Below are 23,650 nucleotides of genomic sequence, written 5' to 3'. Positions count from 1 at the left end.
CAGACCGTGTGATCAACAACTAATCAACTCATTTCAAACCTTGCACCAAAAGCTGGTACAAACTTCCATTTTCTGAGCCTAGGTTCTGGTTTGATGGTAGGCAGCTTTTGCCTTCAGGTGGTTATTCAGACTCTTCCACTGGCATGCCAGCCATCCACATAATTGTCATGTAAGCCCGTGAGGTGATGTGCTGAGTGGATTGCTTCTGACTGGTTGCCAGCCATCGTATATCCATGACAGCATCTCGTCTTCAGGAAGCGTCTGGTTGTGCCAGAACCATCGGTAGGAATCACACCCACTTCATGTGGTCCACACTCAGAATAACCATAAGGGCTAGTATTCCAACCTATTCTGGGGCTTCAGTTAGTAACTACCAGCGCTAATAATTCACTGGGCTTCTTTTGTAATCGTGCTATAGATGTGATGCCTAAGTCAGACGGTGACTTTGCACCAGAGTACTATATCACTGAGACGCGAGCCCGCGGGAAGTGAGGATGCTGGCATAAGGCAGGGGATAAGGTGCAACATGGGGATGGCACTGTCTTTGTTCTTGGCCCTTCCTGAGTGGCTAGTGCTGCAGAAGTATGTCCCTTCTGGGGTATTACACTTGGCTTTGCCCCTTGATTTAGAAGACGCAGAAACAGACTACCAAGATGCTGCTGCTGCTCACCATCTCATACCAGGGGGAAGACCCACTCCTGAGACTTCTTTTGGTGTAGGTCATCTTCACCATATCAGCCAGAGCTGCAGCAGTGTCATGATTTGTCTGAAAAAGTGGTAAGCCATTGGATAGCACAGGCCTGGCTGTGTGAAGCCCAAGCCCTGCGGCTAGTGACGGAGTGTCTCCGAAAGGCTGTGATGGGTAGTCAAACCAAGGGGCTGAAGGTAGAGTGCCCTGGGAAAGCAGCTCAGTGTGTACAGGTGAGCCTGGTTCTGTGGCCTTGGCGTACTGTAGGGTTGGTGGTGTAGCTGTAGGAGGCCCAACAAAGGTATTTCTCTGTCCTCCTTGCTTCAAGTTTCCGAAGTATCCAACTCATCTTCTCATCTGTTTAGTGGATGAGAGGTACATCAGAGAATGATCTCACAGCTTCTGAGGCTGCACAGCAGGTTTCTTTCCAACGACCTCCTGCAACACACTGTATTCAAAGCAGGAGTCTCTCTCCAGGAGAGGCTGTTGGCACCTTTGACTGTGCTGAAGATCTACAGCTTCTTTGCTCTGATATTGTCTGGATTTACTGTCCAGTCCTCTTGTAACCCCGCTGAGCCAAGCAGGCCAGCAAACAGGTGCTGGTTTTGCCATCCTCTGGTCCTACATGTATTCTGTGGTCCTACATGTGTTCTGCCCTTAAGCAAAGAAAGGTAGAGACATCCTCCCCAGGAAAAAATGATAGCAGATATTTCCTGTCTCCTCCCTAACATGAAGAACAGGATTGCACAGAGCATCTGAAGGGGAACGCCACCAGTGGGAGCACTGGAGCAGGGCTGAGGGCACAGCCGCTTTGTCCAAATCAGGTGGGTCTCTGGGACATGTATTAGAGGTGGGCTGCTCCAGGTAGGCATATCCCCAGCTAACCACCCTCAGCTTTACCAGATGAAGTTCTCTCCTAGTAGCCCAGATGGTGTTATCAAGGCAGGGGGAGGAAATGAAGACGAGGGAGATGTGCTTCGAAAGTGCCATGGGGGACTCCCAGTAGTGCCCTCTGGGCAGAAGATTCCTTGTCAAGAACACCCTGAAATGATCAACCTTCTTACAAATGATCCTCAGTCACCTCTGTCTGTCCCTGCTTTGCCTGGGAACACTCTTCCCGCCGGTAACCTGTCCATAACAGATCTCTCAGAGAGTAGCTTCCAGTCCTTGCCAGATACTTTCCAGATGTGGTTTCTGAGTAAAAGCGTCCCTTCTGGTGGGACAGTAAGCCAGCAGAACCTGCTCCGGCACGGCACAGCAGTGACCCCTGCCCAAGTATGTCCATCGTGCAGAAGAGATATTTGGCTATCAGGAAGTACTGAGGTAATGTCCCCCGCTTAATCTTCATTTTGATGTGTGGGGCCATATGCTGTTATTACAGAGGCACTAATTACTTGTTTATGTGATCTTTTTCGGATAACAATTCAAAGACATTTGATGAGCATGTTCTCTAGGACACTTCCATAAATATCACAAAGACACTAATTTCTTCCTTCTTTTTAACTCTATTTTCACCTGAATTCAACATGGTTTTGTAGCTGTGAATTATTTCCTATGCTTTCAATGCAAGAAACTTGCTAATTTATCTGAAGCCACCCATAATTCTAAGGGAAAACACTAAAATGGTGTTTTATCTCTTACACCAAAGTCTGAAAGTCAAGAAATTTTAAACTTTGCAAAGTTGGTGGAACACAATATATGTCTTGTGCACTGTGTTGATAAAAGCCTGAAATGTGTTTGTAAGCTGCTATCTTTTCTCATTTCCCCATTAAACACTGAAGGCCTTATCTATCTCGCTTCTCCTAAAAACGCTCGCAGAACAAACAGCAAGAAGGGTCCTTGAAGAGGGACTTGTTCTCAGAATGCTTTTAATTCTGTAGGTTGGTTCATTTTCCTTAATATCTGTATAACTCTAATGTCTGATGTTTCCTGCTTTCCCTGAAGAAGCTCCTAGATCCCATCCCCCCAAAAAACCCCAATCCTCTGAAATGCTCTTCAGCAAGCCAGAACAGAGAAAACTCGCCTCTTTTGACGGTTTGATTTAAAAAAAAAAAAAAAAAGTTTAAATTAATTTGTTAAGACCAAAATTTCTGGTCCTCTTACACCAGGAAACGGCCCAGAAGGAGTCGGGGGAAGGCTTCCTAAGAGGACAACTTCAGGAGGGGGACAACCTCGGAGCAGCTGCCGGATTGCAGATCGAACCTTAGGAAAGGGTCTCGCCTGGAAGATTCAGGTCGCCCCTGCCTGGCTGGGACGTGAGAGACCCCCAAAAGCGCACACACCGGGGGAGGGGGGGGACACACACCAGCATCTCGGCAGCATCTCGGCAGCAGAGGGCAGCAGCCGCCGGGCTGGGGGGAGCCTGGTACGGGGCCAGCCGGGCTTTTTCTTCCCTCCCTCCGCTTCTCCCCACCTACCTGACCGGCCTCCGGGCGGAATTCCCGCTGACCGCCGCTCCGGAGATCCCGGGGAGGACGGGCAGGGGGTTGCGTGCCCGGCGGGCGAGCGTATGGACATGTGAGTGGGGGCAACCTGGGGAGGGGGGGCATGGGCATCTTGGCCGGGAGGGGAAGAGGAGGGTTAGAACCCTACCAGGAAGGAGAAGAGAGAGGTCCAAGGGGCTGGGCTGAGCTCATCTCGCCGTCCCCCCATTAAAGCTTTGCCAGCACCTAGGGTTGAGGGAGAGGGATCTTCCCGGCTGGTGTTTTTCGTGAAGTCTGGGCACTGAGCTTGTTGTGGAGGAACACTGAGAGTCCCTCCGTTCCCCAGAGACGAATAGGAGCGATCCGCAGAATGAGAGGAAAAAAAAAATAAAAAAAATAACGAGGGTCAACTTTTGGAGGAGAGGAATTGAGGCATGACCGGGTGAGAGGGAGGATTGCTCCTCAGCAAACTGAGCTCGAGCTCGTCAGACCCTCGCCAAACGAGCTGGGCAGAGATCCTAAACTAGCAATAAACAGAAATGACCTGCTGGCCTAGAGCCAAAGGGAACCAAACTTCCCCTGGTTCTAAGGGACCCAGCCCCATGCCTGCTGGGAGCAAGCTGGGAGCAGTTCTCGGGGAATTCACCTTTGCTCTTTCAAACTGATTCCTGGTTGATGAACTTCTTTGGCTGGGTGACAAGGCGTTGCTGGAACCTGGGTAGTGCTGGTGTCTTCATTTCAGCTGCCCTCCTTGTTCCGGAGTGATCCAAGCCAGAAGTTGGACCTGCAGCTAGGCCTCCCATGTTGGATTCCATTAGACAATGCACAAGTCACTTGTGAAGTCTCCCCTGATTTTGGATGACCTAAGTTTGTGCAATTCATAGTTTACTTGCCATGTTCACAGGCACGTTCCTTTCCTTGTGTGCACCTTCCTCTTTTTTGGAGTGATCAGTTCCAGTCCAGTCCCAAGAAAGCTTTTTGGGGAGATCAGATCCCCCGGTTATCCCAAGCCATATCCCAACAATAACATCAGCATCTGGGATATCCACGTCCCAAAAGGCTATGCGGTGAAGCTGACCTTCCGATATTTTGACCTGGAGCCATCGGAGTCCTGCTTCTATGACTATGTTAAGGTATGTGCATGGGCCAAGGGATGGCTGCAGATGGGAATCTAGCGGCCACCACATGCAATAGCTCTTCATTCACCAGGCCTCCTCTCATGCTTCCCACAAAGGAAAGGGAAGGAGTTAAAGATAGAAATGGGTGGAGGAGCTACTGGCGATTCCTGGCTGGGTAATGGCGATGCATGAAGCAGGCTGAATCTTACAAGGCTACAGTGATTTCCCCTTTACCTTGACAGATCAAAGCAGACAAGAAGAACTTGGGCCGATACTGCGGCCAGCTTGGGTCAACCACAGGCAATCACCCAGGAAGGAAGGAATTTGTATCTAAGGGGAACAGGATGCACCTGGCATTTCACTCTGATTTCTCCAATGAAGACAATGGCACAGTGATTCCCTACAGGGGCTTCCTGGCCTATTACCAAGCTGTGGGTGAGTAGGCAAGACCCTCGGCATGCAGAAAGCAGCCCTTGTGGCTCCACCAGTTTTCCTCCTCGTCAGGAAAATGAAGAGACGCTGTAAGCAAGGGTGTGAATCTCTATGTACTTTTGGTTACAGCAGAGAGGTTTAACACTTTCCTCCCCTTGTCCCTGCATTTCCTATGTCTTCAGATCTTGACGAATGTGACCCTAAGAATGCTGCTGAGGAAGATGAAAGGCCTCGGTGCCAGCATGTCTGCCACAACTATGTGGGTGGCTACTTCTGTTCTTGCCGGACTGGCTACCAGCTTCAGAGTGACCACCGCTCCTGCAAAGGTAAATTGAAATTTGGAAGGATCAGAGGGTTCCAGGGAAGGAGCCCTTCAGCCAGGAAGGGTGGAAGAAGTGACTTAGGGAGCAGTTGACAGGGCTGCAGAAGACACAGCTCCAGAATGTGACCTTTGTTTTCTTCCTCTACGCCAGCGGAGTGCAGCAGTGAGTTGTTCACAGAGGCATCTGGGTACCTGAGCAGCCCCGAGTACCCCCAGCCCTATCCTGAAGACCTCCGGTGTAACTACAGCATCCGTCTGCAAAGGGGCCTGTCTGTCATCCTCAAGTTCCTGGAACCCTTTGAGATTGATGAACACCAGCAAGTCCACTGTCCTTACGACCAGCTCAAGGTACTGGAGATTAGCCAACTCTACTTCCAACCCTGCTGCCAGACCTGGACAGGAATTGTAGGGACACCACTATTCGGATGAGAAATGTGGGATCAGTACAAGGAGGATGCCCCAGCATGAAGGACTGAGCTCTTCCCTTGTCCCTCCCCTCAGTGTGCTTAATTACCAGTGTCCTGAGGTCAGAGGCTCTGGGTGACAGGCACCTGCAAGCGGAGCCAAAAAAATAATCCTTCTTCCAGTTTTATCTTCCTTTGATTTAATCTCAGGACTTGAAGGGGTTGACAGCTCTGCTACCCGTGATAAGAGACAAGCAGAGCTTGTAGGTGGCTCAGTCCTTTGTTCTGATCTGTCACTGCAGACATCAGCAAAGATGGGCCACACAACCAGCCCTGTCCACTGTCATAGGCACTGTGGCAAACTTGGTCTGGACTGAAATAGGGATGCTGGGGCAGAGAGGCATGTGTGTTTCTGTCCCTGTGATACAAGTCTTCCTCACCAGATCCAAGCACGCGGGAGACAGATCGGTGAATTCTGTGGCAAGGAGTCACCTGGCAGCATTGAAACCAACAGCAATGAGGTGGACATCCTCTTCCTCACCGATGAGTCAGGGTTCAGCCGTGGCTGGAAGATCCACTACACCTCCGAGAGTAAGATGTTTCTTCCCCAGAGGCTGCTACAGCCTATCTAGACCATTTATTAATAATATCCTACTTTGTCCCAATCTCTAACAGAAATACGGTGCCCACAGCCTGTCCCACGGGATCAGTTTACCATCATCAGAGACCTGCAGCCTGTGTACCAGTTTCAGGACTATTTTGTTGTCAGCTGCAAGACTGGGTATAACCTGATGGAGGTGAGATCCCTTCTCCCCTCCCTTCAGCCATAGTCTGGCTTCTCTTCAGTTTGTGTAAGTCTTTCACCTTTCAGTAAAACTTTCTTTGGAGATTTCGCTGATGTTGCAACCTGTTGCAATTTCTGTCGGCTTTCTCCCAGTGTGTTCTCCTTCCTTTCTCCTAGCTCCTTTCCTTATGCAATTACTATTTCATGAAGCCCTGGTAGAGGGTAAGAGACAAAGATACCAGGAAACATTGGCAAACAAGAATACCTCTTTGGAAGGCTATGAAAATTAGATCTGAAGCAGAAGATGTTACCTGCCTCCCTTGCCATCCTGTTGCCAGGACTGGGTATCGCCCCAGACTTGTCATGGTTTTATGGTTGCTGGCTGCTGATACCTTGGCCTGCTATGAAGAATTTGTAGCCTGTGGCAAACACAGGGTAGAGAGAAGGCAGCAAAGGGAGAGGACAGCAACTGGAACAGACTGCAGAGGGGTAACTATTGGACAGCAGTGAAAAGATGGGCAGATAGAATAGTATTTTAACGTGGGGAAGGGAATGTAAGGCTCTGTACAACCAACAGAGATGTTTTTCTCTCCCATGCAGGGCAACCGAAAGCTGCTGTCCTTCACAGCTGTCTGCCAGGCTGATGGGACATGGCATCAATCCATGCCCCGCTGTGAAAGTGAGTGATCTGAGAACGGGGATTATGCCCCCTGCCGTGGTTTTCCCCCTCCGAGAACGTGGGGAGTTCAGCCTCTATGACTCAATTTGCCTGTGGCCATAGACTCGCAGATATCCTGGCTGGAAGGACCTGTGGAGGTCACCTAGTCCACTGCTGACTTTCATTACACTTTCCACTTGCAAGAACTTAAATGTTTTTCCTCCCTTACAGAAATGAATAAAATATTACTAAAAAGTTGACACAATGCTGTAACATCTAAAAGCGAAAGATCCCAGTTTGGGATTCATTTTGGAACGCCCTCTCTCTGCCCGCTGTACTAACCGGTCCTCTCCATCCTTCACATCATGGTCACAATCCAAGTGGAACCTAAGCCTGCAGGCAGTAAGGCTGTCTTTGATTCACCTCTTTCTTTTCTCTTTTTTGTAGTTGTGAACTGTGGCAACCCTACAGACCTGACCAATGGGGCATTCAGCTATGTCCACAAACCTGCAAACAACAACTACCAGTCCGTGATCACATACCGATGCAATGAACCATATTATCACATCGTCACCGGAAAAGGGGGTGGTGAGTCCTAATCCCACACATACATTGGAATCTGTGCATGAAAAGCACAGATTTCCAGTTAGAATTGTCTATGCTCCCCAGGCTCATGGTTTTTGCCTGTGAGGGCTCTCCAATCTTTCCCTGGCTCCACGGCATAGCTCCCGAGGCTGGTTGTCTCAGCCTATTCCCACCCGACTTCATTCCCAGAGTCCTCCTCCATGTTCTCCTTAACTTCTGCAGGAGGTCTTATTCTCTCATCTGTAGCCTAAGGGCTAACATACATACAGAAAAATTTACTTTTATGCAACAGGTCAGAAAAGTTAAGGCAATGTTCAAAACCATTCACGTGCCTTCTTTTTGCACCTCAGATACGATTTGATGACACAGGAGCTTTGGTTGCAAGAACAGCGTAAGAAGTTCATGATTCTTTGCCTTGGCTGCTCACTCACTTAGCCTCCATAAAAAAAAAAAGTAGATTTTTAAGCTGAATCGGTTCCTGGATATGGTTGCCAGCATGGATGCACAGTTGTGGACCGTGCCTGAGGGAGGTGACACGCTAGCACTGGGGCCAGGAGCAAGCAGCTAAGGAGTGCTTTAAGCTGGTACTCATGTTGAATTTGATTGTTTTTGCATCTGAGCTTAACTTCTTCATAAAGAGTCAGAGCTCAGTCTCATCAGAAAAAAAATCAGGAGCAATTAGATATCAGCACCAGCCAAATTCTGATGGGGAGTCATTGTGATTTAGTCAATTTTGAAGGAGAACAGCGAACACTTTCTTGGAAGCATTTACTACAGTGTAAGTTAAATTGTATATAAATTACTTTTAGTCACCGGCACAAACTTTCTAAGAAAAGCAAGAATGTTGGAGGTGGTGGAGTTTGTGTTGAGAGGTGACATGCAAGTTAGCTGACCTGCAATATAGCCTCAGAAATAGATACTGAGCATATACAGTAACTGACTCATCTTTTTCCTTTTTCTGGAACAAACCACCTTGTCCTACTCTCTGCAAACTACAGAGACCAGAAACTTGAATCTAAAATCCATGTCTTTACTACTTCTCCCCCTTCTTTGGGCTAAATGAGGTCAAACAGTGCTCAACAAGCACGTGGCCTGAGTGAAGTTAAGACTTGATGAAGTTAAGACTTCACTCAGATGGCTCTTCAGGCTTTTCTCCTACAGAAGCAATACCTGAGCTTTACTGGTCCCCTGGAACTGAGGTGCTTTGAGATGTACATGCTATCCCAGATGGAGACATTCCAGACTATACCACAGGTGGCTTTTCCTGGGAAAGGGTGCCTTTGGGATGGAAGGGCTGAGTGCAGCATGTGAGACACCTTGGAGAGAGGAACCCCTTGAAAATATTCCATTCCATTCCATTCCATTCCATTCCATTCCATTCCATTCTATCCTATCCTATCCTATCCTATCCTATCCTATCCTATCCTATCCTATCCTTTCTTCCCACCTCATGCCTACAGGCCTGGGTCTCATTCACTTCCCTGTCATCCTACAGACAGATTCACCTGCTCTCCTGAGGGAACCTGGGTGGACCAAGATGGCCAGGCAAGGATTCCCGCCTGCTTGCCAGGTCAGTAAAAAACTCTTGACTTTGTCTGGTGTTTACCGATTCACGCTCACAGTCAGAACAAAGCCGGGACAACATGCAGGGAGGGGGGTGAGGATAATGGTATCAGTGAGGGAGGACAGGGAAATCTATCCAGGAAGGCAAAAATAAGGTGAAATTGAACAGTGATGGTGCAGGAAAGAGAGAGACAAGCCAGGGCAACAGAGGGTGTGATGGTCTCCTTGCATTTCTTCACAGTATGTGGGAAGCCGGACAGACCCCTTACTGAATTCCAGCGGATTATGGGCGGCAAGCCAGCCAAGACAGGCAATTTCCCTTGGCAGGCACTGACTGGCATCCATGGCCGAGGAGGTGGTGCGCTCCTGGGCGATCGCTGGATCCTGACAGCTGCCCACACCATCTTCCCCAAAGGGGCAGGAGGGAACAATGTGAGCCTGGACCAGCTGGCAGAGGAGGCTAACATATTCCTCGGGCACACCAAGGTAGAAGAGCTCCACAAGATGGGTAACCACCCTGTACGTAGGATCTTTGTCCATCCAGATTACAACCCTGAAGATGACCACAACTTCAATGGGGACATAGCCTTGCTGGAGCTGAAACACCCAGTAACCCTGGGCCCTACAGTACTGCCCATCTGTCTCCCAGATACTACCAACACCACATTCTACAGGGATGGGCGCGTGGGCTACGTGAGCGGCTTCGGTGTGGAAAAAAACTTTGTTTCAAATGAATTGAAGTATGTGAGCCTACCAGCGGTTGCTCGAGAGAAGTGTCAGAGTTGGCTGGACAGTAAGAAGCGGGATATACCTATGGTTTTCTCTGAGAACATGTTCTGTGCCGGCTTCCTCACAGTCAAGCAGGATACCTGCCAGGGAGATAGTGGGAGCATCTTCACAGTGTTAGACGGAGGAAGTAATCGCTGGGTGGCTACCGGTATTGTTTCTTGGGGTATCGGCTGTGCCGAAGGTTATGGCTTCTACACCAAGATCATCAACTATCTGGACTGGATCAAAGGGATAATAAGGGAGGATAGGCTCTAAATGCTGCTCTCCTACTAACTGAAGAATCACTGATAGCATATAAATTTCCAGACACAGCAAATCATACCTAAAGCTTTTGATGATGTTCCAAAGGCTTTTCAAACAGGCAGACCATGTAACCTTCATCATGAGCACTTTTGAAAGCCACCATATTCTTTGATGAATTCTTGGTGGTACCATCAAAACTTATCAAAGCTGCTGTACCATTGGCAGCTTGTGGAATGCCTTTGTGGTTGTTCTAGTTCTTCCAAAATCTTATTACTGGATAAAGCTTTAATAATATCAGGAAATCTCATGACCGCAAACACGTTATTCTTTGAAGTGCTGACTATATCATCAGACTACTGCAGTCTACTTTTGTACTCTATTGTGTGGGAAGCTTGCAGGGCAGCAGATTTTCTCAGAGGATGTGGTACTTTGTGGTGAGTACAGTGTGCATATGCCCATTGGCATCGGTGAGATTCTATGAATATTAAAATCATTGCTGGAGAAACCAGGTGTGTTATGTTTTTCTGTCTTTGTTTTTAGCAACTACTAAATACTCCCCATCACTGAAAGCGACTTACGGACTTTATATAGGGATTGCTTTACCTACCACTAAAGTGTTTCCAGTTCCACAATGGCATGTGGCAGTTCCTCACCTGTCACAAAACTACCATTAGATTACCCACTCTGAAACTCCAGGTGGCTTCCAAAGGAGGCAAAATTAAGTTGTCTGTGTGATGCCACATTCAAAAGGCATGGAAGACAACAACCAATCTCATGGAGAAAAGAGCCCAGGAACCTTTACTGATCAGAATTTGAGGATGGGGCTTTTTTATACTATATGAAATAAAGCTCTGACTGCAGGACAGCAGCTCTAAAATGATGCTGACTCAGAGAGAAGATGTCCCCTCTTGTATATTCTGTATATTCTCTGGAGTTGTCGCTTAACTAGTTTTGCTACTGCAGAAAAACCAAACTTTTTCTTGCGAGTCACTGAGAGAAATGAAGTCTGCAAGACCATGACAGGGGAACTCTGGGGGTAGCGTCATAGTTGCCTTCTCGCGCTGTTCTCTGTTGAGATCCAGCTCCAGTTCTTCTCAGGTGTCAGTATCTCTCATTTGCTTTTCAGATAGTATACCCTGGGGAGTGATCCGTGAAATTGCACATCTGATATAAATTCATCCATGATCTCCAGAGGTCAGAATTCTGTTGGTTTCTCCCATTTCTATGGGCAAAAGAGGAGCATGAGAGGCAACGAGAGCATGGAAAAACAAGTTGTCCAGTTGCACATGGATAAACCCTGGTCTGGGGGAGGGAATGGAGAATGAGGCATATGCAACCTGGGGGGTATTCCAGGTGAAGAACAGGGAATTTTTGGGATGCTCAGTGAGTACAGGTGACAAGGGGGAGAAAAGGGGAGAGCACACCGCCACACAAGAACAACAAAATACCCAACTCTTCAGTCCTTGTGAAAATTGAGGAAAATGACTGAGAAGCCATGTTAAAGAATCTCCTACTCTGCAGGAAACTAGGAAACGTTGGGAAGCTGAGGTGTGCCTAAAATCCCTATAGGAATCTGTGATCCTCCTAGGAAGAGAATCCCAGCTAAATAAGTATCTTTCCTGCTCCTTGCCCATTCATCCACACTTCTGTTTCTCTTCTCCTCTGCTCTCCTGAATTGTTTTCAGCACTTTCTCTTCCTCTTTTCCAAAAAGACTGAAGTTAATCAGTGAGCTAGTGAGTAATGATGTGACATTGCTTCCCTGAGCGACTTTGTGGTCATAGAGGCTACGGAAATGTCTTACCTTAGTTTGAAGGTCACCTTTTCAGAACTTAAAATGGATTGATTTTTCCCAACTTGTACTTTGTTGAGCTATTTCTACTGATGAAGTAAGTATCTCCATCATTTCTGAACGATATGCTGTTAATTTCAGACTTTAGTCAGTTAGAAGAGGCCCAGCTAAAAAGTAAAATTACGAATCTGAAAATTGGTTCTGTTTTACCTCAAACCAGGATACATACCAAAGCAGAAGCTTCCTAATATCCAGACATAGCAGTCTGTAAGATTTCCAGTGGCTTTTGCTCATGATTACCCGAGATGTTTGGGCATGCCTGCATGATTTATGAAATTCTAATACATACTGTAAAGTTATGTATTATATATAATAACTTATAAAATATTGTTACAATGGCACCACTGCATCATTCTTGTTCCTTTGCCAGTACGCAGTCCCCTCTTTGCACAAGAGGAACTGAGATTGCAGCTGGGACTCGTTACCAGGCATGGACATTTCTCTTTTGTGCTCCAAAAGATGAAAGCTGAGATGAGCCCACCTATGTAGCAACAAGAAGGAGTGACTATAAAACTTCATATTAGTTCAAAGTTGGCACATACAGATATAAAAGTAAAAAGCATTCATCTGTGACCTGCAGGTCACAGTTCCTCAGGAATGTAGTATGAGATCCTTGGTTACTAGCCCCAACAACAAAAAAACCTCTTGCTTGCTACACAAAATTGAAGGTGCAGGAATCTATATGAAAACTCCCAAGAGCTGCACCCGTCCTCCTCACCGTTTCCTAGACTCTCAGAAAAACTTAGGCTGGAAGAGGAGGTCTCTAGTCCAACCCACTGCTGACAGCAGGACTAACGTCAGAGCCTCAGGGCTGTGCCTGGGCAAGTTATGAAGATGTCCAGGGACAAAGATTCCCCAGTCTTTTATCACACTTGTTCCAAGGCTGACCCACACCCTGGGAAAAAGCCCAACTGGAAATGCCCTTAATGTAGTTTGTGTCTATTGTCTCTTGTTCCGTCACTGTTCACATTTTTGAAGAATCTTGCTCTGTGCACTCTCTAGTCCTCCTTTAGGTATCTTGAGTACAGCAGTTAGATCCCCCTCTCAGCTTCCTTCTTTTCAAGCTGAACGAACCCAGCTTCCTCTGTCTTTCATCATATGCCATCTGCACCAGTTCTCTGACCATCTTAGCAGATAGATAACTGTGAGTGATGTAGGACTTTCTGGAGCAGAAGATACCCCTAACAAATGCCAGGTTATCTTCTCCCACAACACTACTTTCCCTAAATCAAGCAACCTTTATTTCTTATCTAACACAATAAAGTTTGAAAAATAAAGCCCCGAGGACAGGTAAACAAAAGGACTTCGAAGATGTCTCTTCTGCTCAGCTTGATTCAGAAGTCTAAAGTCCTCATTGCTGGTAATGGTTGGTCAAAGAGATGCAAGCATCTTCAAAGAACTTCATAAAGACTCTTAGGTAGAGAGGTGAGGTAGCACAAGTTACAGCTTGACAAAAGCTGGCAGCGTAGTGGCTCAAAATGTGAACAGACACTTGATTTAGGGAGTTTCAAGGAGAACTAGGTCTAGACCGAGAAGAAGAAAGGCAATACACACACAATAGCACATTGCACAACAGGCAATTTGGACATCCTTTAATGCTGTTAAATATTCTGAACAATACAGGAAGTACATAAATCAAAAACCAGGCTCTGAACCTACCCTGGGAACCAACCATTATTCTCTCTCATCTTCACTGAAATGTCCCTGTCAGGAGGAGCATGGGTAGATCGTCTCCAAGTGGGAAAAAATGGGATAGAAAAAAAAGAGAGGAAGCAGAAGGGGCCTCTTTATCCAGTAGCGTCTTCCTCTTACGTTACTACGAGTGGAAGAAGAATGAGAAATTCCCTTCCCAGACATGACGACAGCGGGAGAAACCTATAAGTATTCCTGACTCAGCAGTGACACGATGACTAGGCCCGTTATATACACAGAGTGAACAGGATCACAGCCAGCCTGAACACGTAGCCATCCGTGATCACATTTAGAAAGGGTGACTGTGCTGAAAGGAGAAAGAGCTAATCCTCCCAAGCTTCTGCATCCTCATGCTTGCTCATGGTCTCTGTAATCCAGTCCAAATAACGCACTACCTTGGTGTAAAGACCAAAGGTACCACATCTTGGTCCCCAGGAGATCAGCCCAGCTACATAGTACCGTTTGTCATCAAGAGGATCTTGGATAGCGTAGGCTCCACCACTATCCCCCTTACAGCTGTCCTTGTCACCACCAGCACAGATCATATTGTCGGTGAATCGGTAAGCACTGGAATCAGCAGAGCCCTCTGGTTTCACAGATCGGCACTTATCCATGTTCACCACAGGAATCTGGGCCTTCCAGAGATAAATAGGCAGTCTTCCTCTCTCTCTCTGGCCCCAGCCAGCAATGTAGCCCAGAGTCCCTTCCTGTAGCTCATACTCAGGTGATTTACCAGGAAGGCAGAGGGGTGAGATGTTTGGGCCCATCTTCACGGGTTCCCTCAGCTTCAGTAGTGCAATATCGTTATCAAAATCAGTCCTGGTTTCTATGGGCTGCTTCTTCCAGTTGGGGTGGATGAATGAAGCCTCTGCGACCAGCTGCTTGGCCTCCCAGTACAGAGATTCTTTACCAACATTGATTACCCCAGCGTACATGTTGGGCTTGTCGTACCCCTCCAGCACATGAGCGGCAGTCATCACCCATCTTTCAGAGATGAGTACGCCACCGCCTCTTGGGTAATCGAAATACACCTGCCAGGGGAAGTTGCCCTTTTCTGCACGGGTGCCTCCAAAAATCCTTGCTTTCTCTCGGATGGGATTACTAGGCACCCCACAGACTGGAAAGAAAAGAAAAAAAGAGGAACCAGATGGGAGAATTAGCAGTTACAAACAGGGGGTTCTTTGCTACTGCAAAAAAGCCCATAGTCCCCTCCTTCCTGTGTCCTCTAAATCATTTTTGATTATGAGTAACCAATGTTTATATTCTATGTCATAGAGTCTGCAACTAGTATTTACAGAGAAATTCAAGAAAAATCCAGAAAAACTACTCTCAAAATTCAATTTAGGCTGAAAATATTCATTGTTCTGGAAAGCAGTTGTCACCCCACCAGTGCGGGGTATGTCAAAGCTCACAATATAATTGCATTGTAGTTAGCATCTTTCCTTTGCTGTATTAAGCCCTGTAGGTGAAGGGATTGTCTTAGAAAAAATACTTGCTTAAGTTCTTATAAATATGACACTGCCCTTTGAAATTATTTTTTCTTTTTTGTGAACTCCAGATAGCCTCAGGTTAAGTGTTCAGGTTTGTCGCTGATGTTTTACCATTTTTCCTTTCCATTCTTTTAGCATGTAAAATCTTAAGTAGTGGGTCAATGGAGCTCTTATCCGTCGGTCTTACGGGTACAGAGGTGCTCCGTGCTCTTTATGTAAAATGTTCTACGAGGTTTTGCAGAATGTGAGCTCTAAAGGCATAAATAAGGCTGGTCATTCTGACATAGCTAGGAAATTGATATCTTATCACATATTGCCTTATTTACATTGAACCCTTAGTCATATCGTCAGAGATTAAGGAACTATAGCCAGTAGGTAGCTTCCAATTTAAATAAAGCAGAGTTTGTTACAGAATTTCACATAATAATAGAAAGATTTAGGCTGGAAGGTACCTCTGTATGTCTCTAGCTCAACCTCTTCATCTCTAACTGCCCTTCTCCTGCCCTCCTAACAGCAAAGCCAGGTTGCTCAGGGGCTTTGCCAGAGGGCTTCTGATCATCTTCAAGGGTGATGATTAGCCAGCCTCTCTGGCCAACAGTTCCAGTGCTCATTTTTCCTTAAATACAGTCGGAATTTCCTTTGCTGCAACTTGTATCCATTGCCTGTCATTGTCCTTTATTGCTGTGTCCCACTGAGAAGAGTCTTTCTTCATATTCTTTGTAACCTCCCTGTGGGTAGTAAATTCCCTGAGCTTTATCTTACCGTTTGCATTTTACACTGTGCACTTGTATAGTCCAAGTCACTGGCTGAGCTGGCCCTTAAGAGTCATCTTCAGCTGGATTTTGTACTTTGCCAAGGAGTATTTGGGGGTTTGGAGTAGTGAACAGGCATCATGTACAACTAGCCCAAGGCATGCTGCCTCCTGTAAGAGGGTAAGCTGAACAGCGTGCAGAATACGTAGGATTTAAAATTCACTCTACCAGCTGGAAGTTAAGACGCAGCCGTAACAACCAGCAGTCAGGAGCAGCAGTGGTACCCATGCACTTTCCTCTTCAGTGTCTCCCAAGCACACAAAGAGAGGATGAGAAGGTCCCTGACAGGGATATTGCTTGAGCTTTCAGATGCAGAAAGTGTATCCGAATACTGAAGGATGCATTAAACCTTAAGGGTTTAGGCTATGACTTCCAGTGAGAGTAGCGAAAGACCTTTCTCTATAGTGCTGCATCTGCAGCGCCCAGTGGACAGCTGGACGCTACCCCCAGGAGAGGTTTGAAGAGAAGCTACAGTTCTCAGTGTAGGTTGGGAGGGACTGAAGAAAGAAAGGTCCAGCATTGTCAGACATGTTTTTTGACCTGTCAGTCTTTTTGCTACCTATAATGCAGACAGAGATCTAAAGCGCTGAACAACTTGAGAATGTGCACCCTTGAAGGTGGGGAAACTGGTGCAGAAACACACACTGATACTTGAAGAGGTCCTGTTATACCAGATGTCTTATTATGTTGCCCACTTTTGCTTCCAGTTTCTTTCTGCTGCCTCATCTGACCTTTCCTTGGGGCTCACAGCTTTCGGAAACACCCTGTCCAATGTGATTTAAACAGCATAGAAAGGATCAACCGTACTTTCAGGCTTAACAGTTTAAAAACAGACAGATGGAAGAAGCACTGGTCTTCATATGCATCCTATATGTATACACAGTTTTGGTAGTACCTGGGACACATTTTGGTAGCTTTGTTCCCATCTCTTTGTTGACCCATTCTCCACTGGCTGAGCACTGATACACCGCTTGGAAAACACAAGAAAAAAAGAGTGACATAAAGACACAATCAAGATGAAGAGAGGGTAAGTAGCATTACTGTATAAGATGATGTATTAACCTTCTCATTTCCAAAGTGAGCACTGCTTGGTAAACATTGCTGAATCTCCCTAGAAGTACACGATCCCACCAGGGTGCTTCTGCCTCTAGTTTGGAGGGACCTCATCTAATAGATTTCTTTAGTCCTTTACTTCTTCACCAGAAATGTGTGTCAGATGTGACAAAAATCTCCATGCTTCACACACCAAGCAGATGGAGAGAGGACTTGCTAATGCATTTAAGGTCAAGAGCCCAAGTTCAGACATTATTACAGGGTATAAACACAAAGGCAACACAAAAACATTGCCTGCAATCCCACACCAATAAGAACCTTTTCCCAGTCTTGACCTGATGGGATATAATCTCAGCCCTGTGACGATCCCAGTACCATTTCTTAGGCCTTCAATCCAAGAAATGTGTTTGTGTTGCAGAGGCAATACTTACCATCCCCTTCGGTTTTCAGGGTATAGTAAGGTGCATCACATTGATACCGGACAGCAGCTTTGTAGAGAGGCTCATGAAGTTCAGAGACGTATACGGCTTGGGCATTGTCAATGGCAATAGGATCGCCACAGTTCACAGCTGTAGAGAAGAAACAAAAATGACCAAATATTATCAAAGGGGTAGCCTTACTCAGCAATATGGTTATTCTGTATGATGGGGAACCACTCAGCTCCTCTGGTCCCTGTACAGTCATCAGCGCTCCCTTCCTCTGTCCCTTCATCATGCGCACATCCCAGTCCTTCAGTGTCCTCCTAACCTGGAGATACAGTGGATCTAGAGCCTAAAGGCTCCATTCCGGTCTGCTTCCCACAATATAGAGATGGGTCACTTACGAACACAGCTGAAATGGGAGTTGGTCCATTCACCGTTGTCCTGACAGCTGGAGTGAAAAGTCATGAAGCTGTCTCGTTGCTAGGGAAAAGAACACACGACCCATGTAAATCACTGGTCATGAAATGTATCTGACACAGGCGCTCCACTGAAGGGTCCTCAAAATGCTGCAGTGGCTGGGAGAAGTTTCCACTTCCTAGAGCTGTGGTGAAAACTTCGAGTCCCCAAAGGTGCCCAGGACACCTGATGGGAAATGGCATCAGGAAGCTGCTGATAGGGCCAGAGAGGATATATGCTTTTTTATGTAACTTACCCTCACAATTTCGTAGCCTTCCACACAGGTCACCTTCACATTGTCCTTGAAGATATACCTATCCTTCTTTGGATCAAGAACAGAGTTGGGGATGACACTCGGAGGACAGGTTACAGCTTTGAAGAGATAGGCAGAAATCAGTGATTAACTCGTCCAAGACTTACTGTCCTTCCAGCTCACAACTTCATTCCCCCCAGGGATTATTCTGCCTAGCAAACAGGCATCCTCTGTTTACTTAGTACCAGCAGCTGTGAACAAGTTAACATGCTGTTGTACCATGAATCTGACGTGGGACAAGCTCTCTTCCTAACTCAGCAGCAGAGAGAATTCTTTCCCAAGTGCATACTCACGATCCCTATAGTAGCGTATTTTCCAGCCTTTGTGCTGTACTGCGTGGTTTGTCTGGAAGATTATGTCAAGAATGTTGTTCCTAGTTTTGATTTCAGTAGGACCTGGGAATTTGCTGCCACAATAGGGACCAAAGCGCTGCTTCCCAGAGACAATCTGAGAAAATAACAAACAAGAAGAAATGAGAAATACCAAATGCATTCAGAGAGAGAGATATTCCCAATAATTTCAAAAGGCAACATAGTTGAAAATAAAGTTAAGCAGTCAGAAGGTCTTCTGAGTATCAGGAGATTGAGGGGAGATCCAGAGCATCCTGACTCCCTCCCCAAGTCCCACACCTACTGTTAAGCTGTCGTGGCAAGTCCCTTCTGAGTTGGCTGGTTCCACGTCAAAGTCCTCGCTGCGTATGGTCAATGTCACGAAGTAGCCTGGCCCCAGAGCCACTCGGTAGTCACACCGTGAGTTCTCTGGGTACTGGTTAGGATAGTTGGGGCTGGAAATCTCCCCCGATGGCTCCGTGAAGACATTTCCACTGCAGTTCACTAGGATTAAGGAAGGAACACAGGCAGGATTCAGAAAGGAACTGGTCCATGTATGGAGCTAACAAGCCTTCTCTCTTCCACTACATCTCCAGTCTCCCCAGACACCTGCATTAACCATGTGACAACATTGCATCTTTCCAAGAAACTAAAACCAGGGCCATTCTCTATCTAATTACCCAGAGACTTTAATTTCTAGTGGCCTGCCTTTTCACCTTCCACCTGCAATTTAGGCTTCCTTTCCTCGTGCTCAGATCCTCATATTATACTCCTTTCAATATGCACTATTTGTGACTTTGCAATTTTTTGATTCAAGCCAAGCAGCCCGTTGGCCATTTTTGTGTCTGTATTGGACTGCCCTGTTTTGTCAGAGATTAAAAGATTCACAGATAGCAGGATGCTAAGAAGGGTCTCCATCACAGTCTTTAAAGAATATAATTTAGTAGTTTCTTAATTCTCCTGACACGAAGAATGTTACGAATATGTTAACAGAATTCCCAAAATCACGGTCTACTGCCAGTTCAGATTTGCACTGTGATGTTTTTTCTCCCAAAATATACCTGTCGCAACTGGTTGAGAAGGTTGATAGAGAAGGTCTTCCATGTACAATATCTCACGTGGCCTAAATTAACTCTTGCTGTTGACCACAGCTCATGTATATGTCTTACCTCCACATGTTTTCTTATCGTCATAGAGGAAATAATCTGGTGGGCAGGTACAGAAGTAACCTCCAATATAATTATTACAGTAATGACTGCAAGGTTCCTCCACAAAATCCATGCATTCATCCAAGTCTGCAAGTGTGAAAAGATGAATCAGACAAGATTAAAAGGGGGCCCTAAGGGCAGGAAGAAGATGAGAAAGTGAAGCAAACTGGTGGACAACAAGGAAAAGGTATCTCTAAAACAGCATTTATACTGGCCATATTGGAAAGCAGTCCCCTCGCCTGGGATCTCTTTTAAATAAGGCATTCTTGTAAGGAAAACCCTTATGTCAGCTTTCCTCCCCCCATAGCCTGGACAATACAGAGATTCAGAGGAGGCTGGTTTAACCTTACCCACTGCAACATAGTAGGCCGCAAAACCAGTGAAATGCTCCTCGTTGGAAAAGTCTGATTGGAAGCTCATAGTGAGGGTGTCATAAGGGACATGAAATTCCTCCACAATCGAGGAGCCAGGGGCACGAGGTTTCTTCCGCCCACAAAGCACACCTTCAACATGGCCACCTGACACGATCTGCAGAAGAATGCAGAGAGGTCTTATCACATTACTGGAATATGTGCAATTACCAACACTTGAGTCTTTCTGCTCATAGGTGGCTAACCAAAGGCTCCTAAATTGCATGCATTTCTCACAACATTCAGGTTGATCTCCCAGGGCACAGCCATGTCACATAGACAGCAGTAGGGACCAAGACTGCTGTGTCACCACGAAGCTGGCCAAGGGTGGAAGACAGCTGGCCAAGAGTGGAAGACAGTCAGCCAAGGTACAGCTGAATGGAGCCCCTAGACAACCAGTTTCATGACATTTGCAAGACGCTTGAGGATTTTTCCATTCTACTGATGTCCCACCTGTGAAATACCTGGCTTAATTTCTCAGATACAAATTAATGCAGAGTTGTCTGTCAACATCCTTTCCTCAGGCCCACTTGTACAAAAAATCAACACCGTGGTTCAAAATGGCAAAACCAATCACTGACGGTCTGCAGTCTAACAGGTTCATTGGTTTGTTGCAAAACGACACATGTTATTACAGCTCCCAGCAGAGCACATCCATCCTACTGTCCCACCTTGGTCCTTCTCCAAGGTCTCCTTCTGGTGCTGCACCCAACCTTATTGCCCCTTTTCACACATAGCTATCGTAGGATAGGATGGTCTTGTTTTCTGTCTGTTTGTGTGGAAATGCCTGATCTTTTGTGCCTTGTGGGACAACATGGAGCACAACTAGTGGGTCTCTCAGTTTTAAGAAAGCTGTAGTGCATAAGCCATTGAAAACTGTGGCGCGATGGACCACAACACTTTATCTGAGTGCCCACTATCCATACACAATCTCTTGATTGTTTTTAGCCTTCATAATTTCCAATCAATTTATGATTGCATTAAATCATCTATGCCCACTCAGGGGTTAATTCTGAATAATTTCAGGGACAGAAAATCAATGCCCTAAGAAAATGGTCCTTTTATACCTATGGTTCACTGGGTAAGAATGTGCCTTGCCATAGAGAGGTGTCGGTGATGGCTAAGAAGGCTTTTTCTATGAATACAGGAGATGCTCATGCGGTTATGAGGCAAACTCAAATCAATTTAGTGACTGCTAGTGTGGATACACTCAGTTTGGGCTTCTTGGAGCTCAGAACAGGAAGGATGTGTCTATCTCCTCTTCCAGCCCTGAGCTTTGTACACGGCTCTGCCGTTCTGTGCTCTAACCCACCTTCTTGTCTTTTTCTCACTTGAGGATGGGGACAGTACCTTCACAAAGTCATATTCGCAGTTCTGCGATGGTTCAAGATCCATATGTGTGAAATAAAGGCGAATGCCATATCCCGAAGGGACCTGGATTTCCCAAGATTTCTGCACATCATTGGGATACACCTGAGGATAATTGGGTGACAAGATCTCACCATACATGGAGGCTGCATCAGCCCACACAGGGAGGCAGAAGAAGATAAGGTACCTGAGAAAAGAGGAAGGAAGATGACATTGCAGTAGTCTTCTCTGTCCGCATATGTGCACACAGTCCCTAGTGAAAAAACTAGTCTTTGGCTGCACATAGCATGCAGCATAGCTCCTGGATTTGGAGGAGTTTTAATGACCAGTGCTGTGGCTGTGTGGGGCTTGTCTTTCTCCAGTAGACTTTCACACAGAAGGAGTACAACCTCAGTCACGCTCTCTCCTCTTCTCTAGCTCTATAGGAGCTGGTAACACTGCAGGAGTTGAACACAAGGGTCTCAAGTGCTATTCCCTTCTTCACTGCCTTGTTCTGGAGGCTACTTGGGCTATAGATACATTCAGATTTCAGAAACAATACCTAATTTATAAAATGAAATTATTAATAAACCTGAGTTCCCCTTGGAGACGAAATAACTCACCGCATCTGGAAAAAGCAGATCTTCCTTTCTGAAAACTTTCAGGAATTGGACTTTGGAGTTATGATCTGGGACAAAAAACAGTGTGATTGATTAACGTTGCCTGTGCTCCTGCATGCCTGCTAGGCAGGTCAAAGACCCTAAAAGCCCAGCTTGTGGAGAATACATCAATGATCTGCCTCAAAAGCAAGTTTATAACTCTGTTCCTTCCTGCATGCAGCAACCCCAAGCACCAAGAAGAGCTGCTAGTCCCCGTACTGACAAAATGGAGAGATGATCTCGGTACTCACTGGTACTCACCTTCTCCCCGTATGACCATCAGTGCCTCCAGACACCATGCTGGTGCACAGCAAAGTAAGACAGAAAGCACACCTTCCCCCCGGGGTACAAAATCCATTCTTCCCAGCACCTTAAAAACTACGCTAAGTAATGGGGAGCAGCTTGTCCTGACTCTTCTAGCAGTCAGATAGCAACGCTCAGGAATATTTTTTCCTTTCCCATTTCTAATGCTTGCAATATTTACCTTCTCTCCCTAGTTCGTGTCCTGTTCTCTTCTCTCTTCTCTCTTTCTCTTTTTCTTTTTTTTTTTTCCCTTCCTGTTCACACCTTCCTCCGAACGTGCCCAAGGCTCTAATCCGCAATATCGCAGCACCCTCTACCTGCGGGATGCGGCTCTCCCAGCCTCCCCGCTGGGGTGGGATGCTCGGCCCTCGGCAGGAAAGGGAATTTCCAAACAAGTTGCACAATCCCGTTGGCTCAGGCTGCGCGGGGGAGAGCACAGATCTGGTCTGCGTTCGGCATTTTCGGGAAATCAGATGACTTCGGGGAAAAGGGAGGGGAAAAGGGTTTTCGGCTGCCTCCCCTCTCCTCCTCTTCCGCCTCCCTTTTAAAAGTCAGGAACAAAATCCAAAGGGTGCAGAAAAAGGAGAGTCAACATGAGAACTGGTCCAGTGCTTTTGCATGGAAACAAAATGTTTGATAATCCTGTCCAAAGAGCAATTTATTGGAGTCCGTTCTCTTACTGCAACCTGGTGGCCACAGGGCTGCTGCCACTGCTCCTCATCTCCTTCAGAGATCCATTTCTTAGGGGGAAAAAAAGGAAAAGACAGCGGCCTATTCGATGTTGTGCCTCTCTGAGGCTACCAGCCGGAGTAAGAGCGCATTGTTTTGCTGGGATTTGTTATGGGAACACTTCTGTCAGTAAGAACTTGACCAAGAACTCCTAACTACCTCTTTATTTACCAAGTGAACTTCATGTAAAAGCAACTGTTCATCAGACTTAGTTCTGGAGCAAGTTAGATCTAAGACCCTTATGGAAAGCAATTTCAAGACTTATGGCAGGTAGGACCCTTAATCCAGCCAGTGCCCACAAACCAAGACCAAAATGTCACCAAACAAAAGACCTGTCACTAATACCGTAGAAAACCTCTTCTCCTCACAAACCAGCTGTACTGGGACTGGACTATAAATGAAAATTTAAAATTCCATTACAACCTCTACCCTTTACAATCAGCACAGCACACTCCAGAGCTTGTTTTGGTCAGGAGAAAAAGGATTCAAGTTTCAACAGGCCATAGGCAAAGTGTGTTAGCAAAACCCAGCTGAAAGATTCCTTTATATTGTCAAGGGAGAGAAACAC

At 46.3% G+C, this 23,650-nt stretch overlaps 2 protein-coding genes across 2 annotated transcripts; one reads left to right on the top strand and one right to left on the bottom strand.

Annotated features, from left to right (window-relative positions):
- Positions 1–3,072: 3,072 nt before the first annotated feature.
- Positions 3,073–10,536, top strand: C1R (complement C1r). Its single transcript, XM_054184557.1, has 11 exons — positions 3,073–3,205; positions 4,016–4,244; positions 4,472–4,664; positions 4,844–4,987; positions 5,135–5,331; positions 5,831–5,978; positions 6,063–6,184; positions 6,772–6,850; positions 7,277–7,417; positions 8,910–8,984; positions 9,219–10,536. The coding sequence occupies exons 1-11, from the start codon at positions 3,198–3,200 to the stop codon at positions 10,019–10,021; spliced, it is 2,139 nt and encodes a 712-aa protein (XP_054040532.1). The 5' UTR covers positions 3,073–3,197; the 3' UTR covers positions 10,022–10,536.
- A 2,888-nt stretch (positions 10,537–13,424) lies between these two features.
- C1S (complement C1s) lies at positions 13,425–22,783 on the bottom strand. The gene is made up of 12 exons (XM_054184569.1): positions 22,535–22,783; positions 22,015–22,079; positions 21,395–21,599; positions 19,985–20,162; positions 19,596–19,721; positions 18,731–18,930; positions 18,391–18,544; positions 18,041–18,156; positions 17,730–17,808; positions 17,338–17,475; positions 16,749–16,823; positions 13,425–14,668 (listed from the first exon to the last, which is right to left on the bottom strand). Exons 2-12 carry the CDS (start codon positions 22,017–22,019, stop codon positions 13,875–13,877), a joined length of 2,070 nt encoding a protein of 689 aa, XP_054040544.1. The 5' UTR covers positions 22,020–22,079; positions 22,535–22,783; the 3' UTR covers positions 13,425–13,874.
- Between the last annotated feature and the right edge of the window lie 867 nt (positions 22,784–23,650).

The sequence above is a fragment of the Rissa tridactyla genome, chromosome 1 (assembly GCF_028500815.1).
Source record: "Rissa tridactyla isolate bRisTri1 chromosome 1, bRisTri1.patW.cur.20221130, whole genome shotgun sequence".
NCBI classification, from domain to species: domain Eukaryota; kingdom Metazoa; phylum Chordata; class Aves; order Charadriiformes; family Laridae; genus Rissa; species Rissa tridactyla.
The sequence above is the reverse complement of the archived record's forward strand: the minus strand, read 5'-3'. Positions and strand labels throughout refer to the sequence as shown.